General features: G+C 38.3%; 2 protein-coding genes across 9 annotated transcripts in view; one reads left to right on the top strand and one right to left on the bottom strand.

Moving 5' to 3' along the window:
• Nucleotides 1-704: 704 nt before the first annotated feature.
• LOC137984840 (homeobox protein OTX-like) lies at nt 705-16,519 on the bottom strand. 8 transcript variants are annotated; one of them, XM_068832151.1, is made up of 5 exons: nt 9,331-9,550; nt 8,725-8,889; nt 5,394-5,533; nt 3,581-3,732; nt 705-2,359 (listed from the first exon to the last, which is right to left on the bottom strand). In XM_068832151.1, exons 3-5 carry the CDS (start codon nt 5,494-5,496, stop codon nt 1,925-1,927), a joined length of 690 nt encoding a protein of 229 aa, XP_068688252.1. In that variant the 5' UTR covers nt 5,497-5,533; nt 8,725-8,889; nt 9,331-9,550; the 3' UTR covers nt 705-1,924. The 8 variants fall into 8 exon arrangements, with proteins under 8 accessions (XP_068688252.1, XP_068688250.1, XP_068688249.1 ...); XM_068832149.1 differs by lacking the exon at nt 9,331-9,550 and adding an exon at nt 8,339-8,526 and having other exon boundaries at nt 8,690-8,785; XM_068832148.1 differs by lacking the exon at nt 9,331-9,550 and adding an exon at nt 8,339-8,531 and having other exon boundaries at nt 8,690-8,780.
• Nucleotides 16,520-20,553: 4,034 nt separating this feature from the next.
• LOC137984360 (homeobox protein OTX1 B-like) overlaps nt 20,554-22,578 on the top strand; it is a 51,523-nt gene continuing 49,498 nt past the window's right edge. The window contains exon 1 of the mRNA XM_068831525.1: nt 20,554-20,786. Coding sequence (XP_068687626.1) covers nt 20,569-20,786 — 218 coding nt within the window. The 5' untranslated portion in view covers nt 20,554-20,568. The remainder of the gene's footprint in view (nt 20,787-22,578) is intronic.

The raw sequence follows: 22,578 nt of genomic DNA, 5'->3' as shown, positions 1-22,578 counted from the left end.
TAAAACGCAATCAAACTGAAAACGGATTTTACCGGCAACATATATATTGTTTTGAACGTAATGTGACGTGGATAAAAATTCAAAAGAAAAAAAAAACAAAACAAAACAAAAAAAAACGACTATGCGTAGTGGTGTTTGATTTGCGGCTTAGCCGTTCTGGTATTTGTCAGGGGGTTTATCTTTTTGTGCCCATCTTTACTTCTCGGGGACGGCTTTCGTGCAGGTTTCTAGTAAAAAAAATGACGAGCCTTATGTGAAACTACACTTTCCTACTCTGAAAAGCTTGCCTTTCCACGTTTGAACTGAGGTATTGGTGGGATTTTTGCTCTCGAAATATGCCGAAAAGTTTCTCCTCGGGCTGTATGTTGTCGGTTAAATCCGGGCTCAGGTTGAATTGGTGATTCTCGTTTTACCAACAGTGGGTTGAATATGCACTCTACCAAGGCAACTCCCCATAAAGGATTGGAAACACCTAAACCTTCTCTCAAGCTGTGTCTTACGCATCTTAACACATCCTCTTAATGTTTCCTATCCATGATCTTATCGGTTTCTGTATTTATACACTTATCCAATCAGGCTGAACATTACAACATACCTTATTGGTATTAATTTTCGTGTCGCTTTAGTTTCGCAATTTTCGCGATTTAAAAGAAATCGCGAACTTAAAGCGACGCGAAAAAAATGGAAGAAAGAAAGTGGCAATGTATTTGTTTAGTTCTGATTTTATTAACATATTAAAACTGCTCAGCTGAACATGGCGCACTTCTTCGACATGGAACTGATAATATATTCATTAAAGCAATCGTTACATAATATGATAGCTATACATGAAAGCTAGGTGTTACTTTTCTGTACAGGAGAGGAGGAAAAATATATATATTCTTGATTAAGAAGCCCCACCCCCACCCCTAACTATTTTAACCAGGTCTTTCTATGCAAATGATATAGGAAACAAAATATGATGGACAACGGATAAAAATAATGAGTTTCGTCATATTCTATTTCCTTGTTAATTAATATCAGCAGTATCGAGAAGTTGCCTCATGTGTGTGTCCTCCAATGAAACCACGGTACCTTCCTCTGCATTCTCGAAGCACACAATATCACTGTTCTAATTTGTGTTTGTTCTTTTGTCCAGATTTTAGAAACATTAAAAAAGGACTAATAACAGCAAATTTTTTGATCATTTTCTAAGCTATTATTTTCTTTTTAAGCGGAACAACGTAATGTCGCCTGGAGATGAAAACACCTTTTCAAAGAGCGGATGCTCATCTATGAATCACCATGAAGCGGTCTAAACGTGAAGCCGGCAAGACTGATTTCTTATGACAGGAGTTAGGTATGTCCAGCGCCCTGTCATCTTCTAGCATTTTAGCATTCTTCGAAGCACAGGTTTGGTTTTTCTATGGTATGGTATGCCAAGGGGACAATTTGTTCGTTAGCAGTATACTGTGATGCAAACATTGAAACGATCTTAACGATGATTTATGACCCTGAATATCGGAGTCAAAGGTGAAGGAACTCTCGTGGGCACAGTTTACGTAAAGGACCCACGAAGAGTTGTAACAAAACGTTAAGAGAATCGGTTCTTGACGTATTTAAAAACTGGAAAACGAGCATTAAAGTTGAAGGACCGTGTTGCTTCATTTGTGTCGGTATGCAGCATTTTCACGAAACGTCTTTGCGACCATGTTGGTGTCTCTCTTCAAAACAACGTCGGTCATGTTGTTTTAACATTTACGAGAAGAACAATCTCATTTCGTTCTTTTAAGTGCAACATCAGTTAAAAACGTTGCCGCTGATGACGTTGCTGAAAACACTCTGTACTAGAGTTTTTATAATATTCTGGTAGAGAAGTCGTATCATTTCTTAGAATGTTTGCATAATTCCTGTAAATGTTTAGAAAGTAAGTCTTTTTCAAGTTCTAACACATTAAGGGAGAAGACTCTAGTCTGTTTCGGTGTATCTCACTGGGTATTGCACCGCCATTGGCCATGTAAGGAAAATATTGATCGTGATTTCCATTGAAATGCGGCTGAGACGAAGGAGCTGTAAAACTTGGGGGCGAGAAGGGATTGATGCTACCACTACCATTGATCATTTTTTGATAGCTGGCCTGTCTTTGGAGGTGTGCCATGTCCTGGAGGTTATGCTTGTTGTGCCAAGGTGTGCCGGGACCAAAGGAGAAGTTGTTGAACTGTTGTGGAGGCACTTGAACCGATGGCGTCGTTTGATCGCGAGCCTGCTGTAAGGGCGGTGAAGGCGATTTGCTTTTCACTGCGGTCTTGGGTTTGCTTTGCGAACCTTGCTGTTGCTTGGTTTGTTGTCGAAACTTGGCTCGTCGGTTTTTAAACCATACCTAGACAACGAGAAAAAAAATGAGGGCGAATGGTTGAATGCGTAATTTAGATTTGATGTGCAAGAATGAGATGTCGACATTACGAACTACATACAAATGTGCTTGAATGATTGACTGATATATTTAGAAAAGGAAGTGTGCTCCAAAGGGTAATCTATTTAGCCGGAAATCATTATCTAAGAATAGAGAAAACAAGACATTTACGATGTCTTTTGTGGCTTTGTGGTACGGGAATTGGCATGTACTGCGCCAATTAAACGCCTCTTTATTTTTTTCCAAATTTTAAAATGCTTTGCACAGAAAGATATGAAAATTGACAGTAGGAATGCAAGAATTAGTGATGCGATGATTATAGGTACTGCAAAGAAAAGGACAAGAAACCATCGCGTGAGCTAAAGTTAACTCACTGCCGCCCACCACTTGAAAGCCTGGCTATAATTTCAAGCAGGGATGCATCACCTCACGATAGCAAATGTCCTTGTTTTCCGCGATTTTTTAGCTGATATCCAATTTGTAAATCGTATTGTACCCTTCACACACTTTTTCTCGACTGAATTGCTTCATTATCAAGTAAAAAGGACGTTTTCATTTTAAAGTTTTTCCCCACTGCAGGTTTCGTGCAGATTATCTCGCACGTGTTCAAATGTCACCACATTGCAGACGGCCCCCATATGTCGCGCGTCTTTGCGGGTGTCCAATCATGAGATAAACATTCTTTGCAGTAAACAGAAATCTATGGCATTAATAACAATGTAATTTGCGGATAATTAACTGCTTACAACACACAATCCTTAACAACCAGGTTACGCCTCTTTACCAACAAATCAAAGCGTTTTGTGGCAGATCTATCATCTTCGTTAAACGATAATTGTTCCCGTGCGCGATGCAATGCAAAGCATGTCCGTAAATAGCCAGTTGAAAATTTGGAATTTCACCAAGAGGCTTCATCAACAATTACCACAAACGCATTTTGACAATTTTCTCTATGAAAGAAAGAAAATCTCGTAATCAGACGGTATTTAGATACATATATTTTGGAGAATATTTGACTTTTCGAATTGGTAAGACAACATCAACATTTTCGGGAATCCGGATCTTAAGCAGACCTAGATCGGCTACGCCGCTGAAGTGATTATTAAAGATTGATTTAAAAAGTATTCCGTATAGCAACATTCATAGAGATGAATAGAGATATATATATGTTTAATGCGCCACACTTACTTGCACTCTGCTTTCTGGCAGATTAATTTTCATAGCGACTTCCTCTCTCATGAAGATGTCAGGATATTTAGTTTTGGCAAACAGCTCGTCCAGAATTTCCAGCTGTGCTTTGGTGAAAGTTGTTCGCTCCCGGCGCTGTTTCCTTGGGGGACCTTGCCGAAGGGATAAAAAGATTTGTCGATTAATTGGGACAATTAACAGCCTGTCGGAGTTCGCCATGAACTCCCCTCGGTCATTATTACAAATAAATTAAGCAATATCCAACTTTAAGTTTTTTTTAACTCGTAGGACCCTATTATTCAAGCTCTTCGGCTAATTTACTTAAATCACTCTCTAACAAAGCTCGCTATACGATGCAAGACTTCTTCCCTTTGAATACGGCTTCCGAGTTGAGGAGATTAATTCTTTAGTTCAAACATTTACAGAAACTAATTAGACGATCGATGTATTGGAAAGATAAAATGTACCTTCCATAAATCTTGCAGCCGTTAAACACTGGGGACAGCCTACGCAGGGAAAATACCCTGCCCATCCCAACGCCATGAATTCGAACTACACGATTTTTTTTTGCTTTAGAAATGGTTTGCGTTCTCCCTTTACCCGCTTAATGAAACAAACTCTAAAGGTGGAACTAAATTTATCAGTTTTCTTGCAGATAATCCAAAGACCAATTAAGAAAATCTCGAACCACCTGCTGCGCGACCAACGAATCATCATACGACTTTTCTGACATGATTGAAATTAATACACCGCAAACGGAAAAAAAACGAAGTCAGTGATCTAAATCAAAGGCATTGAGATTGGGATCTTTTGTGACATCTCTGGGTAGGCCAAGATATGGTTAAAATGCAAAGCAGTCTATCCAAGCACGAGGAACGTTTTTGAAGTCTTTACCTAAACTCAGTTTTAAAATGTGGAAAGTTTGGCGTGTCATCCAATTTTACTTCACATTAATTGGCTTTGAAATAAATGCTATTTAAAGCAGAGAACAAGTGCAAGAATAAACCGTGCTGGAAACCTAAAAGGTCTGCTCGAACTATCCAGAAAGGCTGAATTATTTGAAATTGCATGACATGTTAATTTCGACAAAAAATAATAACCCTACGCTGAGAGAAACGATTTCGAACGGAGGAGTTTTGTGGAGTACATGTAAAGCGAAAACAGAAGTGTCGTCTGATTTAAAGAAAGGTTTAAACTTAGTATTCCTGCTTTTACGAGAGCTTGAGGCTAACAGTGCTGAACTGATCGTTTCATGATTTTCGTATTCAATGTGATTATCTCATAATCAGTTTAACTCAACCGTTGGATTATTGGCATGCAGCAATGCAGATTGGTACACTCTTAAGAGAATAGTGTAAAATACTTTAAACATCAAAATAATCTCGTTGTTGATTCGAGTTCGGGTAGACTTGTGTATCAGAGCTATTAAATTGAGCTGGGAAAAGCCTTAGGGGAAATGTACTTGTAAGTATTTAACGTTCTTTCCCCATTGTAGAAATCACTTGTTTGGCCTGTAATTTCTTTGCGTATTGAGGTTGCATGGCGCAAGCAAATCAAATTCCAGGATTGAGCCCATTAAAGCTTCATAATCGCTTAGTCGTCGACGGCTGGCGCATGCAGCCCCTTGGACACATGTACATGTATTTGGCGATAGAGACTACTGAAAAAAAATCCAATCTTCGTGAACGAGGATAGTCACAAAACGTCTGGTCCTAAATCCTCTTAGCCACAAATAAGAAAGATTAACTGGATTAAGGGTAGAAATAACGACAACTGGACACGCAAGCAATGATCAGGCTTCATAAGTTCTCACCGTAGATCTGTGTCTCAGGATTGTAGAAATCCATGCTGGGAGGATGGTTGTAGTTGAATCCATTCATTGCACAAGGAGGCAGTCGTCCAAAAATCCCATTCATGTTTGATTGTTTTTTCTCTTCACTGGCAGAATCTAACCTAGTAAATGAAAAACAATGACTTTTGGCCACATGATCTATGATTTTAAGAATCACATGTCACATTGGGGATTATTGTCAGTTTGAAAAGATGACACCAATGAGCCTTAAGATTTCATATGCTGACAACAAAGTGTCAAGACGCCTCTATAATGGTATTATCTTTCCTAAGACCTCTTATGCGAGCTTTATCGACTTGATGATGAGCGAAAAAAATTCATGACCGATCACGCAAATTTCTTTTTGCTTTTACATCTGAAAACTGTCTTTGAGGGCATCAGCTGGCATCCCTATACCCCTCCAAAAGTTAAATTATGTTCAACAATGTTTGTTGAAGTCAGAAAAAAGACAATGTTGTTGAAGTGAGAAAAAAGACAATGTGCTTTTCCTTCGTAATAATGCTTCCAACCAAGTAGTTCAGTATCTTAACCCCTTTTTGGGAGAAATGCAATTGTATTCTTTCCAGGGTTTGTGAAATGATATAAAATCCCAGTTGTTTCACAGTTCTTTTTTCTGCTGCTTAAAATTAAAATTTGTAGACCAAGGAAACATCACGCAGAAAAAAAAAAACGAATAAAAAACAATTGAGATGTAATTCATGTATTGGTGACAGGAATAATTACAACGGAAAAGAGCAAAAAAGAGAGTGGAGAATGTACTGTCCATAAGAAAAGCGCCTTTACCCACACTCCAGTTTGTTAGTTGTCTAGAATACCAGGAAAACGTTTTTTGACTACAGTGCCGAATCACTAGACATGCTCCAATGTTGGACGGTGTATGACTGTATTAAAAGCTATTAAAGCCTGGGCCGCTGGATATGATAACAAAGAAACTAAAAACAAGTAAACATTTAATGAATTCAAACCCCACTAAAAGATTCTAAAACTGAAACTGAAATATAGCTTTTTTACGTTCTTCAAGATAATTGGCATTTCTCAGTCGAAATGATAGCTCATTCCAGAGATTTACTATAGCTCTAAATGAATAAGATTTATATGTCTTCGTTCACCATTTGCATTGGCCCTGATACCAGTTTTTATATTTGAATTTTACGAGGCCTTCTAGGATAAGTTTTAGTGCAGGTCGCGGAAAGTAATTTCAATGAGAATGAAAGATAGCATTAGCAAGGAACTAAATATTTATTCGAGCTTTTACTATCATAACCTCTGATGCACCTATCTGCAAATACTGAATAATTAGTATGAATTCCGTGTCAAAAGCAAGTAATCATAGCGACAGGTTTTCAAAGCTGACGCACCTTTGAGATTGAAAAACAAGACTCCTTATATGTGGGCTACGTAAGTGCTTTTTAAGAGAAGATTATGAAAAGAACCGCTTAGAAAGAGAAGACACTTAATTGTTTTGCTGTTAAAAAATAAGGGAAAGAAATGTATTTGTAGCCACCTGAATTTTTCAGGTGTCTGTAGATGGTTTGCAACCAATCTCGTGATGCACAGATATTAATGCTGCAATGTACAATTGATGGTGGACGAACAAAAGGAGCTAATGTGACATCTTTTTCCTTCGTCCACCATTATGGCGGCGGACGAGGTAGCGTGAAAACCACCCTGCTGCGAGGATCATTTCTCTCTTTCGTTTAAAGAATAAATCTTGGCTAAACAAACAAAGTGTTTGGGAAATTTTGCTGGGGCTTTAGCGAATGTGTCGCTGGAAGTTGAATCCTTTGCAAATTCCAGAAGATACTATGCTACTTTTTTGTTAAGGAATTAAACGTCGTAGGTTGCGTGACTGGGAACGATCTCTAGATCACAGAATACCCTTGCTAAAATTTATCCTTTTCCGCGTAACTTGATGAAAAGGGCATGATAAGACGTTTCATGGTAAGAACATTTTGCTTCTCCATTACTGTCGAGTTGCCAAAGGAAAAGCTCGTTCTTAATTTGCAACTATTTCCAGGTCAATGGTACACCTAATTTTTGTGATTGTTTTGTTCTGTTGACGCATTTCCATAAACTCAGGAAGGAAAGAGTCCACTCCAACACGTATTCGAGGTGCAAATTTATTTTTGTGATCTAACTGAAAAAGAGAAAAACACTTTTCTGAACGCAAGTCTTGTTTTTGCTTACTTAAGGCCTTGATAGTCTAACTTGAAGCTTGAAAATGAGTTGGCCCAATAAATAAATAAATAAATAAATAATAATTCAAACAAACTGTCAATCGTGTCCGGCGATTGGACGAGGTGGGATTTGTTTTATGAGTTGTTGATTTGCGGTCAACCTATTGCGCGTGTGATGTGCCTCAATACGTGAGATTTACAACTGATAACACAGGCTTACGTCATCAAAGTTATTTCAAACAATGCATCTCGCACGTAACGGAGAAAATTACTTCACTCAAAAAACTGTAAATGTACATTAATATCATCAACTAATGAAGAACGAATGTCATCTCTAAAATGAGCTTGGACCTTTCAGTCCGCAATTGGCAAGGAATTAATTTCAGCAAGTGTTGAGAGTAAAGGCCTCTCTCTCATCGATAGAATAATGACATTAATACGATTTTTTGAAAGAGCTCAACTAAGGCAACTTAATACAAGGTCAAAGTGAAAAAGGAAAATCAGGGTTAAATCTATGAAATATGAAAGCAAAAGGTTGTCAAAATCAGAACAAAATATCGATGGTCAAATTCAGTTGCAGACATGGTGTTTTTTTTTAGCACTGTTCGGATGCAAACCAATCCCAGAAATTTTTATATTGTTAAGTAAACGGGATGGGAGATACTTATCTTGAAATGAATTTCAGATTATTTCAATCAGTTTGTATTTTGAGGCTTCACGCTCACGTACCTTAATATAAGGTAATCCCAAGTCGATATTTCTTGTTAATATTCTTTCCGCCGCCTGACCTCCACTTTCTGAGCCTTCGCTGCTCAGCGTCTTTGCATTAAATGGCACCAGAACCCGTGCATGTTAAGATCCCATCGGAATGCGATAGAATTCATTGCGTCACAACAGCCAAATCCGGGAAGTTCAACCTACGCTAAATCGGGAACCGAACAACTTGTTTTGGACACATAACAACAGATGGACTTAAAAGGCTAATACGTGTCAACTAGAACTTCAAAATTAAGCACTATTTTTGTGGCTCTGAAATTGACAATTTAACTTCACAAGGTCCGGGGTACAGACTTTTTTTACCTTTGTGATAATACGTGTCAAAATGACTCAGTTACCTTGAAACTGCCTTGATGGAACTTAAACTCTTTAGTGCAAGAGAAAGTACTTGAATAGAATGTTTTCTGATACATTCAGTTTGCCATTGTCATTGTCCATCCAACATACCCCACGTGTACTGCGCATGGATGAAGTATGACCGAAACATAACCTTTGTGTCATATCTGTCAAAAAATGCTACAGCGAGATAAAACATGTGTAGTGAAAGCAGTCAAATAACAAAACCCGCAAATTGATTTTATGAATGATTTTCAAAAACGGTTGACCTTGAAGTTATTGCTTAAAAAGGATTTTACTCATATAAATTAAGCTGGAACTAAAGCGATTTAACTTCTCTTCGATGTGTTTTACACAATGACAATGAAAAAAAAAAATTATAAATTGTAAAGGAATTAGGAAGTTCTGAAGGTAGTGCCATCACATCTTAGGCAAATTATGCCACCTAGTATATTCAGTACCCCTGGCGAGTTAAAACAAGAATGTTGTTGTTATTGTCGTTGTATAAGTGTAGGCACGCTTCAGTCTTGCGCTCAAGTCTGTTTGCCGCCCTAGAAGCCTTGATAAGGTCCGAAAAAATTATGAAGCTTATAGGATTTGACGTTTACCTTGTTTAAGCTGAAAATGACATCCAAAACTACTCGCGGTTGTTCCAATTAAACTAGCATAAGGGTATGAGGGTGTATGATAGTCTCAAGTCACTTAACTTGTAAACATCCATCCGTATCTCGAGCCACTCTTTTGAAATATAATTTTCCATTTCTTTGTTTTGGTTCCTTAATCTTCTAAAAGAACCTTGACCAGTGCAGACAACATTATTCCAAATCTATTGTGCTTCACAAACCGGAAAGTAAAATCTTATAAAGCTTACTTAAATTTGAAGATATTCTTAGTCAAGAGTTATTACCCGGTGTCCGACGAGATTCCTTGTTCAGTTCAGGCAGTCTATCTATTGCCCAGGAATTCGAAGATAAGTTTACAGTCAAGAGTTAATTGGAGTCAGACAAATTTCGAAATTTAGTTCAGGCAGTCTGTCTACTGCACAGGAAGTTAGGAGTTTTAACTCTAACCAGCTTTTTGGTGAGATAATTAATTGGTCCTTCTGACGGTTAGCATACCACACCTATGTTAAGCGAATTATCTTTAAAATGTCATGGTTTACACTTATATCTCTCGCGCCTGCATTTTCCGCATTATCTTTAAGAAGACAGCATTCTTTTTGGCAATGTCAAACGCTAGAAAAAACTTAAAGACATTAAAAGAAGACAAAGCATGGCGCATTGGTTATTAGCAATGTTCGAAGATAAGATAACGGAACATCCGGGACATGACTACAACGCGCTCATCTGATTGGCTAAAATCAAGTTTTAGGTATGCCCCTCAGTTTTCATTCAAAAGACACGCAAAAGTTAAAAGATTTTGAAATAAGCAGTTATTTGTTGAAATATGTATAGCAGGGATAGAAAGGGCGAATGTAAAGTGTAATTGAACTTAGAAAAGAAAGAAAGAAAGGGTGAGAAGAGGTATCCGAACGCGTATCAAAGCTCTGATTAACCGGCGAAGTGTGCCACAGGGTCTTTCAAAGGTTATGGGTGTATGTGTATGGGTGCTCCGTGTTGTCTTAAAAAGATTGAAATTAAAAACAAGATTAGCATTTTCTGGACGGCGGCTGGCTCAGAACTCCAACAAAATGAGCGAGAAAGTGCGATTTAAGGCGATTCCATTAGGAAGATTATGCATGAAAGTAGAAACAAGAGTTAAATTCACTAAATTTTAAACTGAACAATGCGTGCTGTTGTCTGAATACATTGTTTGTTCAAATCAAAAAGCATAGAGCAGATTTTGTCGTTGGAATATATTTCGTGCATTCTGAAGTTTTTTTAATGTGTTATGTAATGCCGAGTTCAAGTGGGTTTGAACTAACAGGGTAATTTATAACGCAGAGCTTGAAGGTGTAAATAGCTCACATAGTTTACTTCCGTGCTTCTAAATTCTCCTTTTGAAGTATTTTAAGTGGAAAATGACCAAAACTTGCATGGTTATCATGGCAGCACTGTAACAACTTGAGTTCGCTTTCATCAAAATGTTTTACCTCAACTGACCAACTCACCCAATAACAGAACAAAAATAAGAATCCACCTTATCCAATTAGTTATTTTTGAATGTCTTTTGTCTTAGCCAAACAACAGATCTCCCATACCAAAAAGGTAAAATAGTTGTACGCTAATTTCTTGGAATTTGTACGATCTCTTCTTGAGACTAGATTGTATCATTGTTGTTGAATATTACTTCGGAATCTTGTATTTTGAAATTTCTTGCTGCTTGGGTTGGTTAACTGTTGTGTTAAGAGCTGTACTATTCCAGCCATTTTGTTATGATAAAACTGTGAAAGGAATGTAGTGCGCTATATTAAGCAGCTCAAGGACCAGCGTTTCTCACATTAGTCCAGTGCACAGATAAGTAGGTTTTGCATCATAAACAGTCACGACGTGGGGCTCTTAACAGTCTAAGCAAGGAGTATTGAGCATGGCAATGCAGCGACAAGCATCACAACAATGAAAGCTCTGTTACTCAGTCTTACTCAGTTTAGAAGCGTTAACTCTATTCGGCCCACTGGTAATTTTCGCAAAATTCGACCAATTACATTTTCCTTCAAGGCAAACAAAAAGGAAGCAAACAAAAAAACAAAAGCCGAGTAAATTTAACCCCCAAAACGAGTAAACTTGTGCATCCATACTAACCTACATGCAGTAGTGAGTAAATTGTACGAGTAATGCGGAGTACTCAAAGTATGAGTTCATAACTCCTGGGTGAATAAAATTACCTTAAAACAAATGAGCTAAGAAAGAATGAATAACTTCAAGTTAGGGTTTTCCATCACTGAAGAGAACTGTATTCCTACGGACTCTTTATTATAAATACACTGATCAGTTGACTACAGTAGTAAGAGATTGAGTGAAGCACACACTTCATTTTAAGTCAACTTATAAAGACTACTCTCGTATTGCATATTATTCTTGCTCAAGAACAAATTCAAGCAGATGTTCCAACAGTTTCACAAACCCATGCTTTTAAAGAGCACAACTTTTAAAACATTTATGCTCCCATATCGTGCATGACCACCCTATGAAAACCACCCTGTATGCGAGAGTACTAACAACTGGTTGAAGAATAACGAAAAATCTAACGCTTAATAATTTTTTAAAAGCTGTTTAACTGAATTTTGACGCCTTTGGATTTTACGTGTTGAAGTGTTAAGAGGGTCAGGCATGTCCAGTAGAGAAAATAATTTAAGTTACTTTTAAGTCCTTTTTTGTTTCGCTTAGTTCATTTCAGAGCCAATGGTGTAGACCTTTGGACGAGGTAGCACAGTTTAACACAGGTTTTTACTCTTCTTGAAGACTCAAGACGGAAAATTGAATTTCGAAACGATGTCATTTTCTTAAATAATTGCAGATTTTAGCTTATTTTCTCATGAAAATAACTAGGTAGTTTTTCATGCCACAAAACGTTTGTCTTTGTTCTGGAAACCTGGGTCTCACTCAGGAACAAATTTCGTTGACTTTTGGAAATAGTTCAGCACTATTTATATTCGTCGAAAAGAGTGCGTATGGTTCACTATCCTTTCATTGTTAACTATTAAAGAGGGTATGACAGTTCCTCTTTATGTGGGTTTATACGGCTGAGATGCTCACTCTTGGCAAAATACATGTTATTGGGGAATGAAATAGTTCAAACTAGTGTGTAATCAGAGAACGTCCCAACAACTTTGTAACTTTTGTCGAAATGCATATTGTTAATGTACATATATATCGAATAGTGCCGGCCTGAGTTTGACTGAACTTGACTCTGTGGTGCGTTTGTTCGCAGGTTTGAATATATTGCGACCTTTGGTTTTTCATTTTCCAAGCATTAAGCGTTCTTTAAGAAAGAGTAGCAATGTATAATCATCCTAACAGAAATGAGATGGTAATCTCTTTATTGATCCTCGAAGCTCACGAAGGGCTGAATATTGTAAGCCTCGATGCTCACCAAGAGCAGCAGATTTCAACCTGAAAGTTGTCTCGGAACTAGTGGAGATTACAAAAACTGCATGGTGTCTCTAAAGACAATCTAAACTTCTCGATAGCTGGATGTTTTAACTCGGATGATGATTTCAATTCATCGGTTTGAAACTCTTTGTCAAAAGGTATTCATCAATTCAATCTTCGTAAAAGTCACACAAGGAATTTTGGCAAGTTTTCTAGTGTTGGGCAACCGGCCCTTCCGACGGTTTTTGCCCGGAAATTTCCAAGGTAGGCCCTTAAAAAGAGCCAAAAACAAAATTGGCCGAGAAAGCAGTTATACCCCACGCCTGTTTGTGGTTTACTAAGCTTCACTGTCTTACAAGGGATCGGAAGAGCCGACTAAAACATCTCCGAGAACTTAGCACAACCCTTAAATTTAAGTGTTTTTACCGGTGTCCTAAAGTGAATTAATCTAGTTAACAATTGAGGTGGAGAGTCAGAGCATTACACCTTTGAATGCACCAAACAATTTAAAATAATTCATAAACATTGGCTGCTGACGACATAAATGTAGGTTATTGACTACTGCTTCCAATTAGTAATTCCTGTAGCATGGAGAATTTAAGCCTTCAAAGTGAAAATTAAATTATCAAGATTTACAAACGCATTCCTTTCTTTCCTTATGGGCATCGCTTTCTACTCGGGAAATTATTATTTTTTTAAATTTGGGTTAAGACTTTTGTCTAGCAGTTCACAAACGCACGAACTTGTGACTGAAGTGACTGTGTAACTGTTAGTTAACTTGGTCATTTGTAGACGTAAAATCTCCCCTGAAAATAGGAATGTTTTGTTGCATTTTTTGTACGATGTAAGAAATTACGAGGTGACGTTTATTGTGACTTATTTCGTATCTCCCAAAAGTTTCTGTTGAGCCAATTCCTTCATCTTATTCTTTCAGTCCAGATCAGAACCTCTTGCCTTAGAAAAACTTGAAGGTAAAAGTTAATCATGGAGAAAATCAATCAATTTGCATTGAAGAAAATAATTTTAATGTTTTCATTTGCTCCTCAATCTTATCGACCTTGGAGTTGCTTTTTAGTGTTTAATGCCATGCTGAAAAAGTGTCAGGGTTAGTTTTAGTGCCTCACAGCATCTTTTTAGTCTGTTTTTGGTGACAATAGCTTTCTTTTTACCGGTAAATGCATTATTATACACTGAATACTACGGATCTGATTTTCACAAGTTTCGATGGAAGGTAATGCTTTTTGTGTCAAATACTACAGCTACATTTTCTGAAGGAACAAACTGCGTAAGTTGTTCAGGTTATCTTGGACCTCGCAAAACAACTCGTTTCAACTTAAGTAGAATCAAGCCTGTCAGTCTTTTAAACATACATGTAATACTTCCCGTTGATAAGTGAGCCAATGCAAGGAAAAATAGTTTTAGTATGTTAAGTTCGATAGTTCCCATGCTTGATGTTAGTATGGATATAAATGTCCTCTTTCGTTGTCAAAGGAAGGTGAAACGTTCTGTTTCTCTTTGCGTGCTTGTGGTTACATGTATGATCAACATGTCAATAAGGCAGAGATCCCACATTTGTGAACTTGGTGGGAAAAGTCACGCGTATTTGGTTCAGTATTGTGTAACATCCGTTCCGGGTGTCAGTACCCGAACAATCGCATGTCTTTATAACAGAAACCAGTGAATGCAGTGCTTAGTTAAAACCACAGGCAAGAATGTCCAGTTTCAACAAAGTTCACATTTTGTACAAAGTAGTTAGGCGAATGTTGTTTATCATGGATTAAGATTTTTATCCTGTTATCAGTAACGAAGCGTGGTTTGCCGTCAGCGTTTAAGTAATTGCAAATTATATCTTTGTTAAAAGGTGTTCCTTTGTCACCATTGTTGTCTCGGCTTTGACATTTTTTAAACAGACATATCAGTATTAGGTTGTAACTGACACGAGTAAGAAAATACCGTATGAAGAAGAGTACACATTTTAGTAGATGTACCCGACTTCAGTATATATACCCCCTTGTAGGTTTAAACAGTGTTCATGACCTGAGCAATATTTTTTGCTTTAATTCGTGGACTTGAGAATTAAAGATCGTTCGAGAGCAGGAAATGGCTTTGCTCAGTGGGTTTGGCGATAGTTGTTTCCAGAAACGCCCCTTCGATTTACACTTCCATTGATGTTCTCTGTTTGTTTTTGATTAATGACTTTTCAAAACTAAGATGTGGCCACATTTATTTCTTTAAACTGACATCGCCTTATGCGTTTTAAATTGTTGTCCTTCCACTCTTTCATTTTTACGTTTTACGATGTTGGTCCTTTTAAATGTTCAGCTACATTCCCTTCGATTCTTCTCCCTTTAGTAAAGCCAGATTTAGTCTTAAGAGTAAAGGTTGTCTATGGACCTGCGCATTTACCTGGGCAAAGCACAACATGCGAGACAACAATGGAAAACGTGTCAACACTGCTTCTTGAACTAGTGCAGGGGGTGGAAAAAGCTGTCTTTCCTACCGAACCTAACAGACAGTGAAACTTTTACAGTGTAAAGCTCTTTGTTTTTAGGCATTCATGTTTAATTGTGGTGCTTGAGTGATTTGTCCAGGAAGAAAAGTTACCTGGTTATTTCAAGTGGTTACCTTTTTTTATCAGACCTATAGCATTGAAAGTAGCAATGTCGGTTTTAAGAGAAGACTCTAAATTCTTTGAATCGAATCAGATTCAACATGCTCAGTATGGGAGACTTCTCTTTTTGTACACTCTTTGCCTGTTTTTAGGCATGCAAGAAGAATTAAATTGGTAGAATTGCATAGAAGCAAATATTGAAACTGATATGTTCCAGAACCGGTGAAGTTCAAGTGCAGAGTCCAGTATAGAAATTTAAGAAGATTCGCTAACACGACACTCTATAGGCAACGCTGTTGTAAAACGGTACGCGATTTCCCAAAATAATTGTAGACCCCGGTTTACAACAAACATTTTACCTCTATCACTCTCTTGGCTCATCGGTTACGTTTATAATCTTGTGTTTGTTGAGTTATTATTTAGTTTTTCAGTGAATTGGCCTCACCTGCCGACACAAAAGCTAATCAGTTTTGTAGCAATTGCGCCTATTATGCTCGCCTCGTCCGAGACAATTTAAACTCTATGAAAGTCTCTAAAATGTAGCTGGCATCATTGCATATAGAACAAGGATGAAGTGGCCATTTCTCCGCTCTCGCGATCGTGTAGTTTACATAGTACATATTAATTAAGCGAAAGTCTGTTTTCTGTTCCTTTGTTTGGTACAATTTAACCGCCAGATTGTAAATTTGCGATACCCCGGTTGTAGCCAGCCCCATGATTTCAATACGACAGAACGTTTACCCCGGTTTTTCTCGATGGAAAATAATCTTGATGTACGACGGTATTAGTTTGTTGTCCACTCTACATTCAAAGCCAGATCGTTTTGGTTCACGTGGATTTGCTTGTCAAGTAACTACTGAAAAAGCTATCGCTGCATCGACATTCAAACTCAATATACTAGAAATAAAGCCAAGGCTTTCACATAATTGCTTCAGAAAGATAAAGTAATAATAACAATCACAGAGGCCGGAGGGGCGTTCTTTAGCAACTCTTACCTTCAGAGTAACGTTGGAAACTGCTGTCGCTTTGTGTTCCACGCGTGCTTATCTAGTGTTTGGTGCTAATTGTCTTTCTCTTCTGCTTTGGTGGCAGTTTTTTATAAGAATGAGGGCTGCTGTCTGCTTGTTGCTCTTTCGTAATGCTAATAGCAAATCTCTTCCGGAGCAGGATCGTTTTCAGCCTCCAGTAGAGCATTGTGGTACATCGCGGTGTGTGATGACTTGAAAATGAACAGAAGCGAACTTGGCAGCTTATGTCTGCATAGTGTCAAAAGTCTTGACCATTTGACTCTGGCCCAAGTGTCTCAGCACATTCATATGTGGCCCTTGCCGTTCTTTACTTTTTAATGGAAAGCCTTGTTCAATGGTAGACAACGGGTCTTGCAAATCTTCCCCCCTCCAAAGGGAACTCTACAGACCGTGTCTTTTCATTTAGCGGCTGTAAATTACGCTGTGCAGGCAGGCGACCATAGAGCGTCCACACACCGATGTTGCCTTCATAGCTCTTGTTCATTGAATTTCTCCATTTCTGTGGAGAATGGAACAGTGCTGCGCGTGTCCCTTCCTTTTTGCCACTTTGCTTTTTTAAAAAGATTTCCAAAGAAACCATTTTATCACATGGCCAAAGTGTTTAAGTGACCCTCATGGAACGGACTTGTGAATCAACGAAAGCCCTTTCCAAGCGTGTTCCTTTCCTTTTGCTATTTATTAAAGCCTCCTATAATATATATATTTTTTCAACACTTGTATCATATAATCAAGAGAAAACAAAACTGCAGAATGAACAACATTTTTTTATTTTCAAACACAAACGGGGCCGCGTGTTTCGACTGAAGTAAACTATAATCGGTGTAATTTCTCAGTTCCCGTTATCTTCCGGATGATAACAATGAGAAGTGATGAAAAAGTGATAGAATAGTAAGACGATTGTGGGCTGGATAGTCTTATTTCTATTAATATTTCGTCCGTGTGGCTTTGGCAAATCAGTTTCTCTTGGCTATTTATCTTCCCAGGGGATAAAAGGCTTTTCTTAACATCAATTTCCGTTTTATTCCGTTTTATTTATTGCGTAGGTGTAACGATTTATTTCACTGATTATTGCTGTTGAATGTGCGCTTGATACTTCTCACTTATAGTAAACTTCTGGCAATTTTTTTTAAAGGAACGATGCTGCGCTGAAGTAGCAAGATTGGGGATTAATGCGTTAACTGGGGTTTTGAAAAGCAATGGTATAATCACGTGCGGGCGACAAAATATAATATTCTTACCCGGCTTTGTTCGTTGAAATTATTAAAATCCTTCCGTTACAAAAAGGAGACAAACCATGCATTGTAAAATTCCTTGAAAAAATGCCTTGAGAAAAAAATAATTCAAAACTTAATTCACTTTTGGTGGTTACTGTGGAAACTAGACATGATGACTTTTCAAGCAAAGAACAAGATTCGTATCCACCATTTAATTATGCTCGTTTTTTTTAAGGAAAAGGCTTCTTGCTGATTTGGGAGTTGTCGATTTACCGTTGACGTGTCTCTGACCTGTCTTCAGATAGTTACTGTAGAGAAATGCACGAATATTGAAACAACATTTTTGAGAAAAAAGACCGGTTAATTTCCCTGTCGCGTACGCGACCTTTCAAGATAGACCTGCCACCTTGCTTGGTATTTTAAGGCGATGGATCGCTGATAACAGTCAGAAATGCAGGGCAACCGGGTTGCGTCATTATGAGGAATTTACGGCTTCTAACCTATTACTACGTGATTAGTGCACCCTCATACATACTCTCGAGTTGATCAAACTGGTTTAAGAACGTGAGAAACACACAAGCGTTTGAAAGCACTTTAGTCGTTTTATCGCATTTATCCTTCCTTTTGATTGACATTGTCACTATACTTTGTTTCATCTCCACTTCGTTTTTCTAATTTTGCATTGATATCGTTGGATGATTAGATAAGATAATTCAAAGTTTCCGAAAATATCCCGAAGCATTGTTTTCCAAAGATCGATATCTCGATTTCGTTCGCCCTTAATCTGATTAAAGCGTTTTTCTGGTTACTCCCAAGATGAATCCGTGCCTGTTTTGTGGGTGTGGTCAATTTGCCAGTTTATTCTCAGGGTGTGTAGTCAAATTAGCGGTTCCTCAGCCTTTTTTCAAAAGAACTTAGCAGGGGATTTCTTAGTGCCGGTGCTGCCGGCATTTTACGCGAAACGCTTAATAGCACTGATAATCGACAAATTCTGTAAAAACAAAGTAACCTTTATGGCTGGCTAACACGTTCATGGCTGATATACTGAGTAATTTACACGTGTGGAATAAACTTGAAAAAGTGCAAAGCCAATTTTAGCTCAATTCTAAATTTGTTCTGAGAAGGCTTTGCTATCAAAGCATCCGTCAAAACGATTGGTTTATCGACAAACTGTTTCCTTGAAAAAAATAATCTACATCGTACAAGGTCACTCGACATTAAACCAGTTTTTACCCACATTAAAAAAACACGAGGTCAAGATGGCATGCTCAAGTGAACAAGGAATCGGTCGGTCAGGCTCGGGACTCTTGAGTAAAAGGCTTCAGAAAAGTAGCACATGTAGTGGGAGTGTAAAGAATGCTATGAGATGATGTTAAAGTTGATGACTTACAATGTATTTCTAATACGTGTGCATGCAATAATGAAAAAGAACGCATCGAGTATGTTTTTTTAAAAACTCTGTTACATAAAGCCGTTGATACACGGTTCAACATTTGTTGAACAGTGTGTCGTGTCATGTTGAATGTTGAAATATGCCATTCGACACGTTGAACGTTGTTTAACGAACTTGAACGAAAATATAGAGACCAGCTCTATTCCGTTCAACACGTCTGTGCAACATTCTTCCACATATGTGAGCCACAAATGTTCCAAGATGTTGGATGTGTCATCTGCTTAAGGTTTCTTGTTCAGTGTCTATTTAAAGTTTCCTACGAGGGCGGGACGTTTTGTCGAGTGGTTCTGAATATAAATCACGTGACGGATGTCAAACTTCATCAGTTGAGAAGGGAACTTTACAAGAAATTAATGTGTCAAATCTGTCATGAAAGGATACAGTAATTTCCTTGCTTGTAAACTTCAGGACCCGGTTTTTCGAAAGCTGATCAACGCTAACTCAGGATTAGGAGTTTACCGAAGTTTACATCTCGCTCGTTGAGGTTAAGTAAAATCAATTTTACGCTTAAAGTAAAGCTTAATTCCAGTCAAGGGTGAAAATCTTTTGGAAATGCTTTTATTGAACTGTATTAAGTAAACTGGACTCAAAGTCCACTACTACCCGGGATTAGCTTAATAGGGCCCAGGTTCTTAGCACCTGGGTTTTAAGTTGTGTGAATCTTATTATGTTATAAAATCTATGGTTTGCTAATGTAAACAATGAAATGATCATCAATGTTAATATTTTCTTTCACAGTTTATCGTCACTTCTTTCACTCTTGCTACCAAGGGGCTAGTGATAAGAAGGTCAACAAAGCGGATCATGCTCACAATGAACATGTTCACCTGGGTTATGAATGCTCGTGGTTTTATTCGCAGGCAAATATTCCGACGAAATTTCCTTAAAAACTAAGCTTAAACTGTGCGATTTTAAATTTACAATTGGATGGAACAGATAAGTCAAAAGTCCATCCAATCATTTTTTGTGCAGTCAGAACCAGCCAGCACGGAATTGTGTCTTTTGCCAGATTTAGTCGTTTCGAACTGCATAGGAGACAATTCTCCCCTTTAGGAAAGCATCTAGGACATTCAACAGTACCACCACTACTAATATCAACAACTGCTACAACATCAATATATTATTGATATTGCATACCACATAAGTATAAATAAAGGCTTCTCTTGCGTTCTCATTGGTTAACTCGGAGGAGGTAAATGTACTATTTACCTCTCCCCTTGGCGGCTTGTTAAATACTCAAGCCTGTCCACCTACACACCCGTGAATAATTGTCGACCAGAAAGTAACATTAGTATTTAGCTTGTCCCTCTAACAGCATGGGAGCTAATTGTGGCGAGACAAAGACCATGCAGTTCCTGCAACAATAAAATACCACGAATTCTTGAGAAAATGGACTTTTCAACTCATGCACGCGAAACTTCTCTTTTTTTTTCATACCTTAACTTCTCGATGTGTTTATTTTATGACAGGATCTTTGTTCTTGAAAAAAAGCTTGGCCATGTCCTTCGCATGAAGAAAGGCCGGCACCCGCTCGAGGCGCTGTCTTGGGCGCCCCCTGGGCAGAGGCACCGGGGTAGACCACTCGGCACTTGGCGGAGGACCATCGAGGACGAGATGAAAACAGCTGGAAAGACGTGGAACGAGCTGCGGTGGCTGGCCCAGGACCGGTCTGAATGGAAGAAGTTTGTCGGTGCCTTATGCTTCCCCAGTGAAGGTCCGAGGATTGAGTGAGTGAGTGAGTTTGTTCTTGAGCAATGAAAATATTTGTATTTAATCTAAACGGCATTCAGATCATGCCAACTGCTCTGCCGCAAGATGCCACTGATCAATGTACAGGTGGTTCTGTAATCAACGAGAAAGCAGTTTGTTTAGAAACTGTCTCCTGCATTTTGAGTATTTTTTTTCCAGATCAAGTAGTTTACAAGTTATTCAGTTATCGTCTTTTCAAGTCAAATCAAGCATTTGGGAGAAACCACCTCTTCCAGGACATGTGGGTGGCATCATTCGTCCTACCGGTTAACGAAATAGACAAGATAAGCACAAATTTCTAACAATTATCATATTCATTTGGGTTGTATTGCCACCTATCAGCCGACTTAACCCTACCGTAATCTGATAGCGATAACGTCAATATAATTTACGTTCCTAAACATGCCATGGCTTCATCATGATACTCAGCCGCCTCTACAAACGTACCCAGCAAAGTTATTTTGTTTTCTTTTTTTTGCATGAAAACAAGGCTGGTTGTTAATCGCTTAAGAAAACGGACGAATTATCATATAAAATAACATTCGGAAGAATTTTTTATTATTATCCAGCGGATAATGATGAGCTTTGATCCCACATCCTGGGGTAAGTCGTTTATTGGCCGCTTCCCGAAAAGGATAACAGGCTCGAATAAGTTACAATTTTCAGTTGTAATCAAATCTGAAACTTTAGCCTATCACCTGCAAAATACCATGTCAAAATTAGTCAGTTTGCTATTCTCTGATATAACTTGATATAACTTGTAAATGTAAAGTAAATGTAAATGTTTGCTTAGTTGACCGCTCCGTACAAGTGCTTTTCAGGATTAACCGGCTCAACGGGATCGGACCGAATGCATGTTAAGGCGCCCACGGCTGCCGCCATACGATCCATGTGTAATCTCGGAGCACCGCAAACCCAGCCAGACGTAATTGACTGAGAGTCGATTTTGAGGAGGGAGGAAAACCGGAGTACCCGGAGAAAAACCCTCGGAGTCAGGTTGAGATCGACTGAAACTCAGCCCACATACAACCAGAAGCCAGAGTTGAACCTGGGTTACAGAGATGAGAGCACGATTGATGACCACTAAACCACCCTGACTCCCCTAACTTGTAGGCTTTTGGAATAAAAAATGAGACTGCGTGGATTTGGAAGGAAGACATTTGAATGTAATTTGGGGATCTTTGAGAAATCTCGCGTCGACTACTATAAAAACCTATCCGAACTTGCTAAATGTGTATGGGTAGTCCCATAATTTCGAGTGTAATTTGGAATACACAAGCACGAGTAATTTTTTTCAACTTGGACGCATGCACAAAATTGTATTAATTAATTTAAAGGCGATACCTCTTTCGACATGGTTAACTCTTTATTTCAGTGGAATTTAAATTAGTCCGTCGGGATCAAGAGCTTGCTCAGCAAACATTGACATGGATCCTCAATTTCCTTCTCTTGGCCATACCATTTCGGAACGGACAGCATAAGGTCGAAAATGAATCAATTTGGCGTACATTGCCAAGAGTTGGCTAGACAGTACTTAATACTATTTACAAAGCCAAAATTTATTTACAACAATGTTCGGCTTCTTTACAAAAGCAAGTCTCATCAGTTCGCAATGGACTTCGCAAATGCAAATAATACCTCGCTATTCTTCGATCTAATAATGGGAGAGTACTGTTCATATGGGCCTTATTCGCGCGGCGGCCATATTGGCCATAGACAATAGATCCTTGAGTTGAAATGTTTGGGAACGAGTTTCCGCGGGACAAAACA

The sequence above is a fragment of the Montipora foliosa genome, chromosome 14 (genome assembly GCF_036669935.1).
Source record: "Montipora foliosa isolate CH-2021 chromosome 14, ASM3666993v2, whole genome shotgun sequence".
Taxonomy (NCBI): domain Eukaryota; kingdom Metazoa; phylum Cnidaria; class Anthozoa; order Scleractinia; family Acroporidae; genus Montipora; species Montipora foliosa.
Note: the sequence above shows the minus strand (reverse complement) of the source record. Positions and strands in the feature narration are given on the sequence as shown.

What these genes read in the sequence shown, in the direction of transcription:
- LOC137984840 (XM_068832150.1), bottom strand. Translation starts at nt 5,496, where the DNA reads ATGAATGGGATTTTTGGACGACTGCCTCCTTGTGCAATGAATGGATTC. An exon ending in TCCTGAGACACAGATCTACG is followed by an intron (nt 3,733 to 5,393) that starts GTGAGAACTTAT and finishes CCCTTCGGCAAG; the next exon opens with GTCCCCCAAGGAAACAGCGC. An exon ending in TGCCAGAAAGCAGAGTGCAA is followed by an intron (nt 2,360 to 3,580) that starts GTAAGTGTGGCG and finishes CTCGTTGTCTAG; the next exon opens with GTATGGTTTAAAAACCGACG.